General features: G+C 39.1%; 1 protein-coding gene across 1 annotated transcript in view; it reads left to right on the top strand.

Annotated features, from left to right (window-relative positions):
- DSCAM (DS cell adhesion molecule) overlaps positions 1-21627 on the top strand; it is a gene marked incomplete at its 5' end in the record, with an annotated part of 727362 nt that overhangs the window by 454222 nt on the left and 251513 nt on the right. The window contains one exon of the mRNA XM_034653984.1: positions 9068-9346. Within this exon, the coding sequence (XP_034509875.1) occupies positions 9068-9346 (279 nt within the window). The remainder of the gene's footprint in view (positions 1-9067; positions 9347-21627) is intronic.

Genomic DNA, 21627 nt, shown 5'->3' on the forward strand with positions numbered 1-21627 from the left:
AAACATATTTGGTTTTGTTATTGATGCCAAATCTATTTCCACTTTAGGTGAAGCAAACTGTTGCAGGTTTGGTTCTCCAGGAAGCAGTCTCTGAGAGAGAGTTTAGTGTGTAAGGTGTTTATCAAGGAGTACTCCAACAATCAACACTGTGGAAGGAGGGCGAGGAAGAAGGACTGGTACAGGGAGGAGGTGAGCTGCGGCGAGGCTGATGACAGCCTTAGCATCCCTGCAGGGAGCTCCAGAGAAGGAAGGGTCTTTCAGAGCTCTTGTGAGTCCAGGCAGAATTGCCCTCCTCAGTCAGTCATTGGATGTAGGCCACCCTAGAAAGAGCCTGTCCTTTGTGAGGTGGATCTCTGCAGTTGGAACAGTCTTCAGAGTGGCTGATAACTAAAGGTGGCTACCTGACATCCCTCCCAGAATCTGGGTCACACATCCTTTCTAGAAAAGGAATCTGGGCCACATGTCTCCATATGCATCAACTCCGACCACTTACATGGATGCCAAACAGCTAGACATATTGCTTATACACTTTTCCTAAAAATATATTTTCCTTAAATTGTTCTCACTTCTATAAGGACATTAGTCCAATATTTCAAATAAGAAACGGAAATGGGGGGCACCTGGTTGGCTCAGTCAGTTGAATGTCTGCCTTTGGCTCAGGTCATGATCCAGGGTTCTGAGATAGAGCCCCATATCCCGGCCCCCTGCTCAGCGGGGAGCCCACTTCTTCCTCTCCCTCTGCCCCTCCCCCATGCTCTCTCTCTTGCTCTCCCTCTCAAATAAATAAAACCTTTAAAAAAAAAGAGATGAAAAGGATCACAGTGTATGATGATAGACTAATTGAACTAGACTTTTGTCATCAAAACAATTTGTAAGCCAGAGAACCTCTTTAGTTCTTTGATTCCTGTGATTTCTTTAATTTACTCAGGTACTATCTATGCATTTACTGTTCATGAGCTGGAGTCAGTGGAAGGACCTACAGACAAATAAACACTGGCCAGCAGCAGGTAGCGGATGTCTTGAAAAGGAAGCTGTGCAGGGTGAGAACTATTTCAGCTCACCGGGGGAGAGCAGTGGGTAGACAAGAAAAGCACTGATTTCCACATAACACCATCGAAGAAATATGGATGCATGAGATCTTTTAGAAGTAGAGAAGATGACATGTAGCCAGTTCTGGTGCTGAGGTGGGATGGGAAGTCTGGAGTCAAGAAAGTTTCCAGGAGAAACTGAGTTGAGCCTCAAAGGGGATCTGGAGCCTAAAAAGTCTCCAAAGTAGCTAACAACTGAGTTGAGTGTTCACACCATAAGACGGTGGGGGTGAGAATGGGGTCCAGATGGGGCGGGGGGCAGAATAGGGGAAGGGTATAGTTCCTTACATTCAGAGTCAGTAAGACAGAAACAAGAGCCCCCAGTGGAAGGAAGTGGCACGAGTCAGCACGGAGACAGACATCCAATCTTGTAGCGTTTGTTATTCTACTTGATCCTAAAAGTGGTGAAATAATTGAGGCAGAGGGACATGCTCACGACTGTGTTTTAGGACATGAATCTGGTGAAGTATATATAAGATAGATTGCAATGCAGAAAGATTAAAAAATCAGGGAGCCCACTAGGGCACAGTTGAAAAGTTTTAATAAAAGGTGATGGTTGTGTGTTTGGAAGAAAAGGAGCCAGACCAGGAGCTATTGAGAAATGAAGAAGAGACACAGCAGCCGCTGATAGTGGCTGGAGAAAAGGGAAAGGCACAATCAGGAAGGCTTTTATTATTCTGAACGTCTTGGAGCTGGGAGGTTTTGACACGGGGAGAGGATGTGGAAGATGAAGTTTGGATTAAGGGGAAGCCCGATACGTTTGGTTTGGGATTTGAGATGCTTCTGGGACATCAAGATGAAGATAGTAGCTAACAACTCAACAAGCAGGCATGAAGCTTGAGAAGGAGTTTTTAGTTGAAAATGTAGATTGGGGAACCAGTGGCATGAAGCTGACATCCAGAGTGGAAGGGTGGATGACGTCATTAGGGAAACAGAAAGGAAGCAAGGCCATGACGGGGCACCAGGAAATGAGGTTTCCCCCAGTGTGGGATCAGTAGGGGGCACACGGCCTCCAGTGAATTGCTTAATTACTGATTTACCCTCCTTTGTGCTTTGTTGTATGAATTTTTCGTATGAGCGAGGCACCCACCCTCACTGTCCTTTTGCCATGGGATCTATGAACATATAAATTCTCATAAAACACTTGTCTGTGTTTTATAAACACCCAGAAGAAGTGGACATGGTGACATTTATTATTCCTGAGAATATATTACTGGTTCATTTAATTAACTTAGAAATAATTTCAAATTATATTTGTACTAATAATTGCATAAACTTAATTCTAATTCTATATAGATATATCTCTCTGTCTCTATATATACAAAGAGAGACATAGATCTCTCTAGATATCTATAATAGGTCTAGAGATCTATAATAATAATTTAGACATCTACAATATAGGTCTATATATGTATCTAGAGATCTCTAGAGAGAGGTGTTTTATATATACCTCTGATTTCTTTAGCATTTTCTAGCCCCGACAATGCCCTTCTTACTCCTACGTCATACCCTCCTGAATCACCGTCTCATGCCCGTCCTTCTCCAGCACACACAGGCCTAGGACTAGCGACCCAATTCATGGTGAGTCAGGAGCAGCTCTGACTCAGATCAAGCTCACATAACAGTTCTCAGTTGGCCCAGACGGCCATACCTGAAGAAGCAAGGGTGGGTCTGACTTTATCTCCCCAACTCAGCCTACCAGTAGAGGGGAGAGATGGCTCAGTGGAACCTCAGCTTAGAAGTCCTGAGCTCTTACGCTAATCAGACCATGAAACACAGCCTCACCTTTGTCCCTATCATCTCGTCATTATTAGATGCTGGATCTACTTCCCTTTCTACTCATAAATTTAGGCTTGTGTAATGTTAAAGAGTGTAAACACGTGTTCATTGTCAACTCTAAAAGGTATTTTCAAAAACTGTTATGCAGTTAAGAGGTACAAGGCGCTATTTATTCCACTAATTGTGGGAAGTAAAAATAAACTCAGTGCATCTTCTGCTCCTGGGTCACTCTACTTAAGGAACTAGGCATGTGCGCAGACTGCTATACTCACGTTATACACATGCTCCATCCTGTCATACTTCCCACTATAGAATCTTGAACGGCAAGCTATTGGACTGGGTGGAGGAAGAGTTTAATCGTGTTGTTTGAACAGAGTAGAGAACTATTTGACATAGGACTAGTAATCCACAATTTTGGAATCTAAAGCATGTGGTAAGTAGCAGAATTAGACAAATAACTGGGCTTATGAGTGGAGAGACTGTTGAGTGATATGCTCAACTCACAAGTCACACACACCCACCAGCCTTGTGGTCTTAGAGCCGCAGCTTTCGTTTCAGGAGACAGTATAGGGCTGGAAGCCTCTGCCAGACCTGGGCATGTCTAGGGGGAGTACAGGCACTGAAGATGCGTATGTATTTGGGACTGAACTCTCAGAGACCAGCCATGGGATTTGCATTTCCATAATGGGCAGGATTCACACATGCAATTTTTGGAGAGTTCCTGAAGCAGGCAAGGTATAAAACAAGAAAACTTCTTGAAGGGTGAGAAGAGAAAGCTTGTTGGACGGAATGGGACTCTTTGAGCAGTGTGAGACCAGGAGCTCTCAACCTGAGGACTGTGTGGAGGACCACTAGAGAAGAGGTGACGAATGTGGAGTTAATGAAACCATATATGGTGCTGCAAACCCCACCCCCGTGTGTCTCAACATCCGTATGGCGTATTTGATTTTTCCCAGTGTATTGTGGGCTCTGGGACCAAAAAAAGAAAAAAAAAAAAGGTAAGAAAAGGAAAGAGCAATGCAAACTGAACAGCTTCTGTGCACCCCCGGGGCTCTATGCCTGCTTGTTACATGAGGCCCTCACCAACACTCATGAATTGTGTTCCTTGTCATCACTTTATGCATGAAGAAACTGAATCGCAGACTTAGAGAAAGTGGACCAGGAAGACACTGCAAATTACCCAAGTTTGGCTGACACCCAACCCATGTTTCTTTTACTATGTCATACTTCTCTTTGGGAAGAAAATAAAAGCTCCTTTTTTCCCCTGTGAGGAAGAATATACAATTAATTCTTGAGGGACAATGCATAGAAATGTCTTAGCCTGACTCAACAATTCTTGTTAAGGGTTTAGAAAGAGAAAGAGTCGAAACTGACACTTGGCTGCGTTGGATGACTCCCAACTGCCTGGGAGAGAGGAGCCCCACCAGCACGGAGAATGATATCAACAACCCTGGTAATTAGTGACATTTAGCAGATATTTACACGCTTCGTGTAGGACCCGTTGTAGGTCACATTCTAGATTTCTGCTCCTGTGATATTACAAGCTTTCACTTTCAACAAGATTCAAAGGATTTACTTTCAGAGGTGAACTAATGAACTAGATAAAGCAAGCAGTGGGTCTCAAACAGGTTATCTGGCTTTACCAAAGTCATTACGAATGTTTTTGAATCATTTGGTTTACTTTTTGCCTTTAATTTTATAACTTATGCATGTAAAATATAAGATTGCAGACAATTTAAGAAAATTTAAGGGGTGCCTAGGTGGCTGTGTTGGTGAAGGGTCTGCCTTGGGCTCAGGTCATGATCCCCGGGTCCTCATAGGGTTCCCTACTCAGCGGGGAGCCTGCTTCTCCCTTTCCCTCTGCCCTTCCCTCCTGGTCCTGCTCTCTCTCTCTGTCTCTCTCTCAACTAAATTAATAATATCTTTAAAAAAAAAGAGAAAAGAAAATTTAGGCATTTTATACAGCAGACGTGTTTCGGGCTTAAGTGCTGGAGGTAGTGAGGTGAACAGTGATATGATCCACAAATCTGTCTGATGGTTTAATCTGCATTTTAAAAAGTTCATCCTGATATGATGTGGCAGGTGAAACAACAAATAACAAACCTGATTTTGACATTATTCTGGGAAAACTGACTTTTCCCTCTAACTAAATCCTCTTTTTTTTTTTAATCATGGAAATCTTTATTTTAACTATTTTGGTTAGGGGTCTTTTCTTTTTTTTCCTAAATATATTTTAAAATATTTTTTTCCTTTATAGCTACACCCCTCAACACTTTGTTATTTCTATTGAATTACATTCCTTTTTTTTTATAATAATAATTACATTCCCGCATGTTGTATAGCCATTAACAGTTTCATAGATTTTATGTTTTTGTCTTTAAAATTCTATACAAGAATTAAAAGTTGATTTTATACATGAAAATTGCAATAAGACAGTGTACTATATTTGCCCATGTATTTACCTTTACCAGAGAACCATATATTTTCACATGGCTTTGTGTTAGAGCCCAGTGTCCTTTCATTTCAACTTGAAGTAATTCCTTGAGCATCTCTCACAGGGCAGCCGCAGTGGTGAACTCCCTCTGTTACGATTATCTGGGAACATCTGTCTCGTCTCAATTTTTGAATTATAGTTTTGCTGGGTGCAACATTCTTGGCTGGCTGTATTTTCTTTTATTAACTTTTTTAAAAAGATATTTATTTATTTATTTATTTATTTATTTATTTATTTGAGAGAGAGCGCGTGTGTGCACACAAGCAAGGGGAGTGGGAGAGGGAGAAGAAGGCTTCCTGATAGGCAGGGAGCCTGATGCGGGGTTTGATCCCAGGACCCTGGGATCACGACCTGAGCCAAAGGCAGACGATTAACTGACTGAGCCACCCAGGCGCCCCTTGGCTGGCTGTATTTTAAGATATTTTAGATATATATTTTTTCCATTTGATACATTGACTATAACCTATGATTTGGAGTATGTAACTAGGCACTCACTTTAATTATGTGCTGTGATCGTGTATTAATTGTGAACACACTGGTGATTAAGGGTAGTGTCCTCCAGCTGCTGTGTGTGTTGCGTTCTTGTGTCTACTCTTTATAGCGTTTACGTCTGGTCCCTTGCCCGCTTGTTTGCCAACTGTGCCTCCTCACTGAGCCCGCATGAGTATGTCTGCATTCTGGGCATCAGGTTTAGGCTAAGAATGAGACAGCTGAGTGTTGCGATAGTTTAAAACGCAGTGTTGAAAGGAAGGGGTTCCCCTTTGAGCAACACAGGTGGGAGTGAGCCCATGGGCTTCCTGGCGCTTGTGTTCACTGCGTTGGAGGTGCAGGTCTGTAGGTATGGGTCATCAGGAGTGTTGCTTTGTGGTTCAAGTTTCTGAAATTTACTCCTGGGACTATTGTTATATCCCTTAGAGTTCTATAAACCAATGAATTCCAGAAATTTTATAATGGTAGAATTTGTTCTTGTTTTCTTTTTAAATTATGATTCTTCTTGGGGTGCCTGAGTGGCTCAGTTGGTTAAGCATCTAACTCTTGATTTCAGTTCGGGTCATGATCTCAGGGTCCTGAGGTCAAGCCCCATGGTTGGCTGCATGGCTCCTCTCCCCAACTGGTGTGCACTTGCTCTCTAAACAAACAAACAAACAAATAAATAAGTAAATAATGATTCCTCGTAGCTACTTCTTGCCTCTGTTCTTGAAAATAACATGCACCTGCTTTTTCTCTATTCTAGAACTTTCTTTTGCTCTCAGAAGTAGACATTCATATAATTAGTAATTACTGGCAGGCTACATCCTACATACTGTGTTCTTATTAAATAGATTGAGAATATGCTATGTTTTACCTTTCTTGATCTGGGGAATAGAAAGTAAGTCCTCATATTTTTTTTTCCTCCCTACTATAACTGGTAGAAATGGAGTCCTTTCCCTTGCCAAGTGATCTTTCAACTTAACTGTTTTGTTTTTTCTTCACCTTTAAAGGCTTCCAAAATAGAACCAGCCCTAAGCAATGGATTCAGGTGTTCTTGGAAGTTTGTGAACCCCCTGCTAACTCATTCATGCCTCACAGCAACCCCTTCTTTTACAAATAAGGAAACAGAAGCACAGAGAGGTTTAAAAACTTTAGTTAGTAGCACAGCTGGACTTAAACCCAGGCAGTCTGGGTCGAATTCTTATCTTAAAAAAAAAAAAAATCTACAATTCAGATAATAAGCACCAACCCAGGGAGTGCCTAGGTATGTCTGAGTAGACTGACAACCAAGTCTCAATATGTAAGGATCCAAACAAGAGGAAATGTAGTTACTTATTTTTTTTAAAAAAGGTAGTTTATTAAGTGTTAATAATATGTCCACCAATAGTAAATATTTATGCCGTTTGGGGCAACATTTAGAGAAAGACGAGCACCTTTGCGACAAGTTGGCACTTTTCCTGCCTAATATCAATTGTGAATAATCATAGCCTAATCCAGCCTGGTCTTTTCTACCAGCCCCAGGTAGAAGCTTATCCCGAGATCTTTTTCTCCTACTGTCAGATCAACTCACTGCAGATCCAAAGCTGTAAGTTCACATTGAGAATCAGCAAACTGTCTGCTGTCAGACATTAAATGCACCGGCACCTTAAGCTGTTTTTGTTTGTTTGTTTCTCTGGTAAGACCTAACTTGAGCCATTGATTCACTAGTCCTTCTAACTCTGGCTGTATTTGCAGTTCTCTGTTCTTGCTCCCAAATGCTTTTGAAAGCGTATAGCAGTAGTAATAATATTAAATAGCAGAATAGCCACAGCTCTGCCCTGTTGACTTCTGCTGCTTATGACTTCATAGGAAAGCTCCACTGGACAGAGGGTGGTGTATCATGTTCATTGCTGTGTCCCCAGCACACACATGGTCGTCAGGCACATACCAGGAGCTCAGTGAATGGTTTCCATTCAGTTGTTTCTCAGCTTGATCTCTTACACCTCCCCCAAGCTGATAATTGAAATGTACCTATAATTGATTAGTGAACAAACTCTTCAGATATCCTACTGTTTAATAATTTCGTTCTATGAAATCTGGTATAATAATTGGATTGTATTAAGTTATTTCATGCTTAATAATCTCAGTTAACAACCTTGCATATTTCTAAGTCTCTGAAATAAAATTGATAAGGTCTGAGCTCTCACTCTTTAGTGAACTAGTTTTCTGGCCAAGGGCAAAGTCATATCTTTGAGAATCAGTTTCCCCATCTAGAAAGTGAGACTATGCATAACAGCCTCATAGGGCTGAAAGGAAGAGCGTATTGATCACTCGCTCATGACCCCACAACCCATAAGTGACCAAGGTGGGATTCAGAGTTGGCTTCTCTGGCTCCATTTTAAACATTTTATGACTCTGGAATCCTGTGAGACCATCCAAGAAGTTCCTGAGGAAGAGTGGTCCTGAGGCGAGAAGGTAAAGAGGAGTTTATCAGGGAAATTAAATCAGAAAAGAGCTTTCCAGACTGAGCTTGGCTGTGTCCATGGCTGGCCAGGTTGAAGGCTGTAACCCTGTCCTCATTAGCAACACATAACAAGTCAGAAAACTGGCCACAGATCAGTTCATCATTTAAGGTCATGCATATGAAATGTATAAAATTGAGGGGTACAGAGTAAAGACGTGATTATCCTAATAAAATAAGTCTCTTCCATTAACACATGCTATTTGTTGGACCTTAGTCCTAAAAAAATGTTTAACAATGAAATTAGAATCTCTTCTTGAACAGGCTTAAAGTACGCCTATTAGCAAGGCATGGAATGCATTAAAGGGAGAACAGTAATGCTTGTGTATTAGCGAAGCAGGGAAGAGATTTTTTTTCTCATACACATCATTTTCAAAAACTTCTAAGGGGAAACCAAACCCAAATGCCTCTTTCGCAGTATTTACACGAAGAGTGCAGAGTTGGAAATATTTTCATTCAAAAATGATTATTTTCTAAAAAGTCTATCAAAATAAATTAAGCGTGTTTGCCGAGGTACAAATTAAGCCATGATTTTCATTTAGAACGAAGAGAAAAATCAAGTAGCAGGATGGCACAATTTCAGCTCTTCTCCTAGTTCATGTATTTACCTGCTATAGCAGTGACTGTATTCCTCTTTCAATGTCCCTCAAGAGGGTTGAAGGAAAAGAGAATGGAGAGCACGTACGCAGTTTGTTACCATCTTTCCTCTCTTTCGTTTTCTCTTCTTTCTTCCAGTTCCACCTTTTATCCAGCCCTTTGAGTTTCCAAGATTCTCCATTGGACAGCGGGTCTTTATCCCATGTGTTGTGGTCTCAGGGGACTTGCCCATCACGATCACCTGGCAGAAGGACGGCCGGCCAATCCCAGCGAGCCTCGGGGTGACCATTGACAACATTGACTTCACGAGCTCCTTACGGATTTCCAATCTCTCCCTTATGCACAATGGGAATTACACCTGCATCGCCCGGAATGAGGCCGCAGCGGTAGAGCACCAAAGCCAGCTGATTGTGAGAGGTGAGGACAGGGACAGAGGGTGCACGGCATCAATGCAGTCAAATTCACCAATGCTCACAGACAGTGTTCACTTGAAATAATACGAAAAGAATTAGAATTCATAGAATCTGTTGTGATCCCATTAAAATAAAACCCACAACTACAGAAACCAACTACAAACTCCGCTACCACCAAACCAAGGTTTTATTTTCCTAAAATATGAAGCTCCAAATAATTAGCAGCTAAGAAATGTGTGTAGGAAGAGGTGGGAGTAGGATTTAATGAATGAACTAGGCTTTCCCTACACTGGCCCAAAAAAGTCCAGGAGCTGCTACTGTATCGTATTTACTCTATTTAGCACTTTTTTTTTTTTAAAGATTTTATTTATTTATTCGACAGAGATAGAGACAGCCAGCGAGACAGGGAACACAAGCAGGGGGAGTGGGAGAGGAAGAAGCAGGCTCCCAGCGGAGGAGCCTGATGTGGGGCTCGATCCCATAACGCCGGGATCACGCCCTGAGCCGAAGGCAGACGCTTAACTGCTATGCCACCCAGGGGCCCCTATTTAGCACTTTTTACAATATTATTTTTTAGATTGATGGCTTTAAAAATGTTTGTCAAATATTTTTTGTCAGATCACGCTTTTTCTAAAGATTGATAAAACAGTAACTTTTTGTTTTACTGAAGTACAGTGGACACATAGCGAATAGTAGCTTCTTGTATATTTTTGTTTTAATTTTAGAAATGTGAAGTTAGTTTCAGTTTAGAAATACATTTCGCTCTTCTCTTCTGTTTAGCATTAGACCTCTCATTAATTTAGGAGGCTACAACAACATAAATGTTACATTAAGCGAAGTGGGGTCATATGTATTTAGAAATTGAAATAGGGTGGTCGAGCTTGTAGAAAATATTGGGAGGGATCTCAGTGCATCTAAAATGTAAGCATTTGTCTTATTTCAAATCTGTATTCTGGGCACCGAATTCCCATGAATGCTCTACTCCTCGTCTGCAAAAGGAACAGCTAGTATTCTATAAAGGCTGTTGGGCACGGACACGTGATTTTCTGATTCTCCAAGAGCTGTATGTATTCATGTCCTACTATAGTTCTTACCCGCGTTGCAGAAGTAACTGTATGAAATTAAAGACTTAATTTTGATTATTTGCATTTTAAAATCTCCAAATATGGGGCTCTCAGAGTAATTGTTTGGAGAGGTTGATTTCCATTATTTTCCAGATAGTTGGTAGATCTGAGCATATTCTTTCTTGAGCAGTAGATTTCTATGTCCTTCCTTAGTCTCCGGACCTTGTCTTCATGACATCTCTCCTTCCTCTCTGGCTGAAGAGTAATGTACTTTCTATGTACTTGCCAACAAAAGAGACTGAAGCGTACTTCGAGTTTATATGAAGAAACCAACTTTGTATTTGTAAAAAAAAAAAAAAAAGATTTTTCCCGGAGTAAGAAAATGTATTTTCAGTCACATACAAACTAAAAATACAAGTGACATTTTTTCTCTTCCTACCTTGTGCTTTTGAGTATAAGAGTAGGAATACATGAATTTTTTTCTCATTTTTTGAAGATAAATAAAAATGGGAGCCAATGTGGTATCCATTTCCTAAATGTTTTCTTATAAGAGGAATTGAATCTTACTATTATTTGTGAGGGGCAAAGCAGTACATCAGCCTGTCTCCTGAATAATCTGGATGCTCTGAAGGATGCAAGTCACAGAACAGAATGTGAGACAAAATGTAGACACACGCTGCTTGTATCACTTGCCCTGGGAAGGTAACCGGGGTTTTTTTGACCAAGGGCAAAGGTCAGATGAACTGAAGTTGAGCCTAGCCATCTGGGTGATGTGGTTCATCACAACCTGATTAGTGGCCCCATGTGATTGTTCTTCAAATACGTCAAGTAAACTTTTGTGAAATCAACATTAAATCACCAATGAGATAAGATAATTTTGAGAAAGGGAATGTGCTTCACAAGCAGGTCAGTCATTGGAGAAGTAGTCAAGGATGAGATGATGTGGGACAGTAATCCTCCATCTAGACTTAACCATAGAATCTCTTAACAGAAAACACTGATAACTATTTTCTGGCCCCAGTTAATCCCAACTGAAACATAATCTTTGGGAGTAGACCCATCCTTCAGATCTCTTGGGTATTCCTTTTTTTTCCCCTAAAAAAATCACCTACTGGTGGTTCTCAAATTTTGTCACACATTAGAATTACATGGGGAGCTTTAAAATTCTTGGTGTCTGTGTTGCAGCCCATACTAATTAAATAGCCATCTTTGGAGGTGGAGCCCAAGAATTAGTAATTTGTAAAATCCCCAAGTTGACTTAGTATACAGCAAAGTCAAGTCCTAACACCCTGGGTAATTTGAATATGCAGCTATTTTAGAGGCCTGGATTTTTTTTCTAAACGTGAAGAGATGTCATTAGTGACTTTTACCAGGTCAGTGACATGGCCTGATTTATCTTTTTAATTATAACACTAGCAGTTGTTTGAAGAACGGACTGGTCCAGAATGCAAGGGTAGTTGTTAAGAGTCTATTTTGGAAGTTCAGGTAAGATAAAAAGTGCCCTGAATGAAGGTGACAATGGTTAAAGTAATGAGAAGCAGTTGAATTTGCAATACCTTTTGAAGGCAAAGCAAACAGAACATGTTTATAAAGTGAATGTTGCAAATGAGAGGAAGCATATGTGTTGCTTAATAAGGTAAATAGAAGTCTTTAACGGAAGTGGAGGAAGAAGAAAAGAGCAGCAGTGTGACACGGGGAACAACCATGTAGGAGAAACAAGAGGGTCCAGACCCAAGGCATTGCAGCATTTGAGGTTCCAGGAATCAGCAAACGAAACAGAGAGGGAAAAGAAGCCAGTGAAGTTAGAGGAAGTCCAGTAGACTGGGGGCCCTGGAAGCAAATTAGGAAATATATCAAGAAATACAGGTAATAATGTATATAAAATCCCACAGGAAATAGAAAAAGGAAATCTAAGAAGTGGCTATTTGGTTTAGGGAGATGGACATTGTTTATGACCATGAAGAGTAGTGTGGTTGCAGTGAATGTCTGATTAGTGGAGCTAATGAACAGAAAGGGAGATGAATAAATGTGTGGGAATTCAAGAAAATATGTATGATTAGTTTAATATTTTCAGAAACGTTGCTATAATGGGAGGCAGAAAAACGGAGAGGGAGTTGAACAGGACGCAGGACGTAGGACCAGGGAAGCTTCCATTCTGATGGGAATGAGTCAGTAGAGAGGAAAGAAACATGTGACAAAGATAAAGAGGAGATAATTACAGGATCAAAGTCCTTGATTTCGTGAGTGAATTAGGATTGGATTCTTTGCACCAACAGAATGTGTTAAAAGCACTATAGTGAGAACCATTGTGGGGGTATTCCAAAAGATAGAACCCACTGAAATGGTTGGAAATTTCAGGGAGGCAGATTTTGGTTCAAGTAACTTGAAAAACAAATTAGAAAAAGTATTGACTAGGACCATCAAAGAGTAACAGGTCATGGATTTGTCCTCCTGTCATTAAAAAAAAAAAAAAGCCTGTATAACTGGGGGAAAAAATTATAAAACAACCATTTCCAGGCAGTGGAACAGGAGGCAGAGGGTTGTGATCCTTGAGAAAATGGACTATATGAATTGAGCTCCAAAATTTACCCCAAGTTTTTGCCCGGAGCACATTCCAAACCATGGCAGAGGGATGCAGAGCCCAAGTAGGTAACAGTGATCTTGCTGGGTGGAGAATACAGGTAGAAATTTCAAACTATTGAGGTGTGGGATTTTGCAGGGCAGAATACTGGGGAATAGGGAGCTGTTCAGGGAAAGATTTCTAAAAATCTCCTTAAAGTCGTTAGCTGAATACTATACTTCACATAGGATGAGACTTCATGAAGTCTACCAGAGAATAACTACCAGGTAGATGTGAGATGAATAAAGACTTCAGTGGTTCCCCAGTGCTGAGATATATTGGAGTTCTGAATAGCCAGAGTAGAAAACACATGGGAATTCATTTAAAATCTCAGAGAAGCCACTAAAAGGAGGGCTAATCTATCCCTGGAATAAGGGCTACTCTAAACTAACCCTAAAATGGCCTACAGAGAGCCTTGACAAGATAAAACTTCACCAGTAAATGAAATGTCTGCAAGAATAACATTAACACTCTTAAAAGGAAGTCAACAAAATCCATAATCTCAATAGCATATTCACAATGTATTACACATAATTATGGATATGTGAAGAAGGAGGAAAATGTGAGCCATAAACAGAAGGAAAAACAAAGAAACAGACTAATGGACATGCTGATGTTGGAATTAGCAGGCAAGGTTTTCGAGCAGCTATCTTATTTCAAGGATTCAAATGAAAAGATATATGCAGTAAGTGAATACTTAGGCAACTCAAGAAAGTAAATGTAAAACATTAAAAAAAAAAAACAGAATTTCTAGATCTGAAAGACATGATGTCTGAAATGAGAAATTCCCTGAATCTATTTAATAAGATATTAGATACTGCAGAATAAAGGATTACTGAACTTGAAAAGAGGGCAAGAGAAATTATTCAGATATTTTCACAGAGAGGTAAAAGACGGAAAAACAGTAAACAGTGCCTCACTGAGCTTGGGAAAATGTCAAACATTCCAACATATACATAGTTCGAGTTTCAGAAAGGAAGAAAATGTATTTGAATAATAATGATGGGAAATTTTCCAGATGTGAAGGAAAATATAAATCTACATATCAAAATAACCAATAAAACCTTCAAAAAATAAACACAGAGAAAAAACATGCCATGGCATATTCTAATTAAATTGTTAAAAACTAATAATAAGGGGCACCTGGGTGGCACAGCGGTTAAGCGTCTGCCTTCGGCTCAGGGCGTGATCCCGGCGTTATGGGATCGAGCCCCACATCAGGCTCCTCCGCTGGGAGCCTGCTTCTTCCTCTCCCACTCCCCCTGCTTGTGTTCCCTCTCTCGCTGGCTGTCTCTATCTCTGTCGAATAAACAAATTAAAAAATCTTAAAAAAAGAATTTAAAAAAAAACTAATAATAAAATATTAAAGTAACCACAGAAATTTGACTTGTTACATCAAGAGGACCAAGTAAGCAAACTTTAGGCTACTGATCAGAAACAATTCAAGCCAGAACAGAATGGAACCGTATCTTTAAAGTGCTGAAAGGAGGGGGTGGAAGAACATTTTATCAGTCTAGTATTCTATAACCAGCAAAATGCATTCTTCAAAAATGGAGGCAAAATAAGTACATTTTTAGACAAGTAAAGGTTTAGGGACTTAATCACCAGCTAGATTTTACTACAGTAAATATTAGAGAATGTTCTTGAAGCTTAAAGAAAACAATTCCATGTAAACTAATCTACAAGAGGAATGAAGATCTCTTGATATGATAAATTTATGGCTAAAGATAAGACACACCTTATTATTATTTTCATTTCCTTTAAAAATATTTAGATATTTAAACAGTAATAATTTATAACATGCAAAAATAAAATATACAATAACATCACAAAGAACAGGAAGAAGGAAAGTTGAGTTTTACTGTTGTAAAATGTATCCTATGTTGTACATGAAGTGGTATAATATTATTTGAACATAGATGCTGCTAGTTACATATGACCAATGCAAACTCTTGAGCAATTATCAAAAATGAAACAAATAGGTATTGATATTAATCCAACAGAATAGATAGAAGAACATTAAAATATCCTCAATTAGCTAGGGAAAAAAAAGTAGGAAAAAAGGGACAAAATACAAAGAGATGGAAAATAGATGGAAAACTTAAATACAACTATATCAATACTTTACGTATAAATTGACTAAACATACCAATAAAAAGCAAAGATTATCAATCTTAATTAAAAAGCAAGATCCAAGTACATGCTGCCCCATGTTAAATATAAAGACATAAGGAGTGAAAGGTAAATGGTATAAAGCAACAACCATAAAAAGTTTAATTGGATGTATTAATATTAAATGAAATAAATCTCAGGGTAAGGAATATTACTATAAGCAAATAAGGACATGTTAAATAATAAAATGGTTAATTCATCAACAAGACATATAAATCTGAAATACCAATACACCTAATAATAGAAATTATTGCTAAATAAAATAAGACAAGCAGAGAAAGATAATTATCATATGGTTTCACTTATTCATGGAACATAAGGAATAGCAGGGAGATCATTAGGAGAAGGAAGGGAAAAATGAAGTGGGGGAAAAACATAGGGGAAAACGAACCATGAGAGACTATGGACTCCGGGAAACAAACTGAAGGTTTTAGAGGGGAAGGGGGTAGGGGATGGGCTAGCCCGGTGGTAACTATTAAGGAGGGCACGAATTGCATGGAGTGCTGGGTGTTATATGCAAACAATGAATCATGGAACACTACATCCAAAGCTAACTAACATATCATAATAAAAAAAATTGAAATCCAACACGATTACAAAATAGGACTGAAAGGAATAACAGACAAATAAATGATGACAACTGGGAATTTCAACACTTCTCTCTCAATAATTAATAGAATAAGCAGAAAAATCAGTAAGAATAGAGATTTAAACTATACCATCAGCCTATATAAACTAAATGATATTTATGGATTATATCAAACAACTACAGAATGCACATTCTAGAATTCTGATCACCTGAACAATAAAAATGTAAGTTTTGTTGTTTAAAGCTACAAACAATACGTTGTGACGTATTGCAGCAGCTATAGAAAACTGATGCAAAGACAAATATCACTATAGTTCCTACAGATAGTTAAAAGGATAGTAAAGAAATGTTTGGACAATTTTGTGCCAGTGTATTTGACAATTTAGATCAAATGATCAATGATTTCAAAGACATAAAGTATCCAAATAGATATAAAAGTGAAAATTTGACTAACCCTATGTCCGTTATAAGGTTCGAATTCATTATCAAAAACCTTCCCACAAAAACTGAAGGCTGAGAGAGCTTAATTTGTAAGTTTTTGCAAGAATTTAAGAAAGAAATAATAGCACCCTTATGCAAATTCCTTCAGATAATCACGGAAAAGGGAAGACTTTCCAAATTTTTAGACACAACATAACCTTAAGATAAAAAGTTGATAAAGGCATTGAACACAAAAGAATTTATAAACTCTTATTGCTCATGAATATAGATGCAAGAATAGTTGGTATAATATTACTATACCAAATTAACAATATAAAGAAAATATAACATATCATGACAAAGTGGGCTTTATCACAGGAATAAAACCTTGGTTTAATATTCAAAATTAATCAATAGAATTTACCATATTAACAAAATAAAGTAGAAAAATCACATATTAAAATAGATGAAAGGAATTTACTAGAATTCAATATCCATTCCTGATTTTTAAAAAAACCCTCAGTTAACAAACAATAGTAACATCTCATAGAATAAAGGGCACCTATGAAAAATCCATAGTGTTTTATACTCTTTATCCTAAAGATAAGGAAAGAGATAAGCATGTCCACTCTCAACGTTTCTATCAGTATTGTTTAGCAGTCACAGCCTTTGTGCTTAGACAAGAAAAAGAAATAGGAGGCATGGCATTTATGATAGAAGGCACAAATGTGCTGATGACATGGGTGTGCATAGAAAAATGTTAACAAATACACCAATACACAAAAGAAAAAGAGAAAAGAGTCAAAGTCAAATATGTCAGTATTAAAAAACAATGAAACACAAAGGAAAACTGTAACAGAAGAAATAAAAGACATAAAAGAAGAAATAAAAGACAAAAGAGCAAGACAGAGAAAACATTTTGTTAATGTCCTAAACAAGTCCTTCCCTATNAAAACAATGAAACACAAAGGAAAACTGTAACAGAAGAAATAAAAGACAAAAGAGCAAGACAGAGAAAACATTTTGTTAATGTCCTAAACAAGTCCTTCCCTATAAATAATTACTTTAAATGTAAATAGAACAGACTATGGATACCAATAAAACACAGACAGCTCTGAAGAACAATATGTTGAGTAAAAGAAGCCAGACACACAAAAAGAGTAATATATTCAATTTATAACATATTTGTCACATATTCTATTTATATCTATTTATAAGAAATTCCAGGATAGAAAACTAACCAACAGAGGTAAAAATCAGAATGGTTGCCACTGAGAAGGGGGATTGGGAACTGACAAGGAATGGACAGGAGGGAACTTTTGGGGTCAATGGAAATATTCTAAATCTTGATGGGATGTGGGTTTTGTGCATTTATGCACTTGTTGAAACCTATCAAACTATACACTTTAAAGCTGTGTATATTACTGTATATAAATTGTACTTCAATTTTTAAAATATTAAAAGGTAACCTTCCTAAGGGCCAAAATTCTTCAAAAATGAAGAAATTAGGTAACTTACTTTGCAAAATAACAACTTTCCTACTAAGAGAGGTTTGTTAAAAATAGATGGTGTTTTGGAAGGTACTGTAGAAAAGGAATAGATGTCACAGGTTAGTGGCTGGCCTCAACTCAATAAGCAGTAGCTTCCCTTCTGGCTCTAATGCTCAGTGATCGAAAATGAAAGGCTATTATTTAAACACTTTCTTCCTCACAGCCTGTATCATCTTTTATAACACATGTGGAAAATATTCTAACTTCAACATGACTTTTAGTAAATCTATTGTTTTTGTTAACTCCTTTTTTTTTAACGATTTTATTTATTTATTTGAGAGACAGAGAGGGAGCACTACTGGGGCAGGGGGCAAAGGGAGAGGGAGAAGCAGACTCCCTGCTGAGCAGGGAGCCCACCGTGGGCAGCTTGATCCCAGGAGATCATGACCTGAGCCTAAGGCAGATGCTTAATCTACTGAGCCACCCAGGTGCCCCTGTTTTTTTGTTAATTCTATTTAACAGCATATGGAAGGACATAGGTATAAAAGTTCCTTTAACTTACACTATGATGGGGATGGGTTTATAATTCATTCGCTAAACTTTAGAATTAGGTTAGGTCTGGAGTGCAAGTTTTTTGTCTTTTAGGGTTTTTTTTTAATTTTTAAATTGTTTTATTATGTTCAGTTAGTCAGCATATAGTATATCGTTAGTCTTTGATTAGTGTTCAACGATTCATTAGTTCCGTATAATGCCCAGTGCTCATCACTTAATATTAAGGAGTGCCCTCCTTAATAGCAAGTTTTATAGATACCATAACAGGTCATCATTCTGATTTCAGAAAGTCAGTCACCTTAAATAAACTGTAATCAATCAGCTTTGAGGCTACTTTTAATTTCAGTTGGCATGGTAATGGCTAACTGGATTAATTAAGGACTACAGGGTATCTTGGATAAAGCATTTTCTAGTTTAAAGTCCTTATGTGTAGCCATCTTTATTGTGTTTTTTTTTTCTTAAAAATTTTCAACTTGATGAGTTCAGTGTTTTCTTATTTTACTTGCTAGCAAAAGAAAAAGAATNATGGATTAATTAAGGACTACAGGATATCTTGGATAAAGCATTTTCTATTTTAAAGTCCTTATGTGTAGCCATCTTTATTGTGTTTCTTTTTCTTAAAAATTTTCAACTTGATGAGTTCAGTGTTTTCTTATTTTACTTGCTAGCAAAAGAAAAAGAATATTTTGGGGCACCTGGGTGGCTCACTCATTGAGCGTCTGCCTTCGGCTCAGGGTGTGATCTCGGCGTTATGGGATCGAGCCCCACATCGGGCTCCTCTGCTGGGAGCCTGCTTCTTCCTCTCCTACTCCCCCTGCTTGTGTTCCCTCTCTCTCTGTCTGTCTCTCTGTCAAATAAATAAATAAAATCTTTTTTAAAAAAAATAATATTTTGAGCTGTACCTCTTTGAAGCATCAATGGGTAGATACAAATATATTCTTTTACATCCACCCCCGAATGACTGCATTTTTTTTCTNCACCCCCGAATGACTGCATTTGTTTTTCTGTCCCCCTTTCCTTCATCCTTCTCTTACTCTAGCATAAAACAGCAGTATATTTAACACATACTTGTAATTGCTAGGCCCTAGAATAGTCACTGGGATGATGAATGCTCATTTCTTCCCAGTGAGAGCCCCCATCTAGTGGGAGAGAGACAGGTGACAGCCCCACAGGGTGGTGTGACAAGCTGCAGGACAGCTATGGAAGAAGAGAGGAAAGTTACCACATTGAGGTTAGGAGACGCGTTAGGCAGGCTCCCAGAGGGAGGGAGGGATCCTGAGGCGTTAGAAAATACAGCAGGGAGTCATGAAAGAGAGAAAGGAAAGCAATGTGTTCCTGGAAGAAGGTCTGTTACATGCAGTGGTGGGGAGTCTTGAGACAGCAGACGCACTTATTTCCCTGGGGTGGTAGAATGGGGTGTCTGGAGACCAACATGGTGGAGGGTGAGACTCAGAGCTAACTCTGGTTCATAGTTTGAAGTTTCCATGCCCTGAGGTCTGGAGGCTACAGGAATTGAATGAGGGGATCTAAAGAAAAAAAAAGAAAAAAGAAAAAAATTATACAGAATAAAGTGAGACCAGAAGCCCAGAGGGGAGGCCTCTGTGGTCTACATGAGAAGTGGTGATGGTTAGACCTAAGGAGGGGGTAGCAGGGATGGCAAAGGTGAGGTTAATTCAGAAGATACTTCACAGGAATTGGTGGCCAACTCTTTGAGAAAAATGTGTGAGAAGACTTGAAGACAGACGTTTTCCCCAAAAGTAGCTGGTCAAGGGCCGTGNGACAGACGTTTTCCCCAAAAGTAGCTGGTCAAGGGCCGTGCTGGGTGTTGGAATGGGACCTGGGACATCTCATTGTCTCCACCATTTTCCATCTGCCCTCAGTCCATAATAGGTGGGACAGGGAACTCTCTCTGTGGATGGGTAATGTCTGCTATGAGTGCCAGCCTCTTGTCTTTGATTGCTAGAAATCAGGCAGCTGCTCAAATTTCAACTTTTAATTTGAATGGTCAAGTAGTTGAATTTTGTCACAACTTCGGCTGGATCATATTCTGAATCAGCTAAATAGACTTTTTAGGTAAGATGAAGAATCTTATCATTTTATTGCCATTTAGAATGAAAGAGCATTCATACTGCAAACTGTGGACTTACCATTAACTTTGGAACACAGCTGTCATTTGGTTCATGAAACAATGCAAAGGTATAGTTGGGGAAGCAAAACCCACATGAAAACAGCAAACAGCATTAGAGAATAATTATATGGGTCTTCATTTAAATCTTTCACTGAGTTAAGAAATGTTTTTCTCTTAGAGGCTTTAAAGTTTTTCGTCTGAGATGGAGTTTGGGAAAAACAGAAATAGAATGAGGATCTTAGAGACCTTGAAATTGCCTTGTCACCTTGAGGGTAGTTTGGAAGCCTTCAAGTGACAGACTATTAATTACAAGAGCAGAATGAACTCTAATAAGGGAGAGACGAGTGCTTGATATGTTCAGAGAAGGTTCCATGGAAGGAGTGAGCTGCATCAGCCTTGATGTGAGTAGGGTTTAGAAAGAGAATAAAAATGCAACACTCGGTCTCGCAGTAAGAAAATCAAGGTCCACATTTCTGCTTGCTCATTTTCTCACTTTGAGAACATGATTGAATCTCTCTGGTCCTCAATTTCCTAATCGGTGGAATAGGAACAGTAAGATTTATCTCTTGGAGCTGCTGAGAGCATTTAATTAGGTCACAAGGTAACAATTGGTGTGATGTTGGCACCTGGCTGGCAGCAGAGCCCTCGAATGACTCTCCATGAATGAGTAGAGGGGACACAGGTGTCCAGGCATATGTTCTGAGGTCAGGGAAGGATAGCACCAGCCAAGACATAGAGGCTGTGCCATGGTCAGAGTTTGCCCATCTGCCTGCTGTTATCCACAAGTATGTGTTTGATGGAGGAAGTGATGGGGAACTACAAGTGTCTTTGAACAGATTGCCTTGAGGGAGGAAGACCATTCTGGAGACAGCTGATGGGCTGTACTGTGTGGACCCGAGGGCCAAGAGAAAGTGTGCTGGCCTGCAAGTCTGCCTCCGCAGACCTCTTTCCGGCTTCTCTTCTTTCCTCTTTACTTCCTTGTAAAAGGAAGCACTATCATGATAGGGACACCTGTTAGCTGTGTGGCCTTGGATAGTAAATTCCTCAGCCTCTCTTTACCTCCATTCTCTTATTCATAAAATGGGAAGATACCTAATAGGGATTTCTAAGGGTTAAATAATGTATTTATCCCAGTGCCTGGCATATAATAAGCACTCAATGGGTGATAACACCCTTCTACCCTTGTCCCTCTGTCCCTTCGGGCCACTCACATCCACATGATTTTGGAACATGATTGAGGACACACTACA

This window comes from Ailuropoda melanoleuca, chromosome 1 (assembly GCF_002007445.2).
Source record: "Ailuropoda melanoleuca isolate Jingjing chromosome 1, ASM200744v2, whole genome shotgun sequence".
Taxonomy (NCBI): Eukaryota; Metazoa; Chordata; class Mammalia; order Carnivora; family Ursidae; genus Ailuropoda; species Ailuropoda melanoleuca.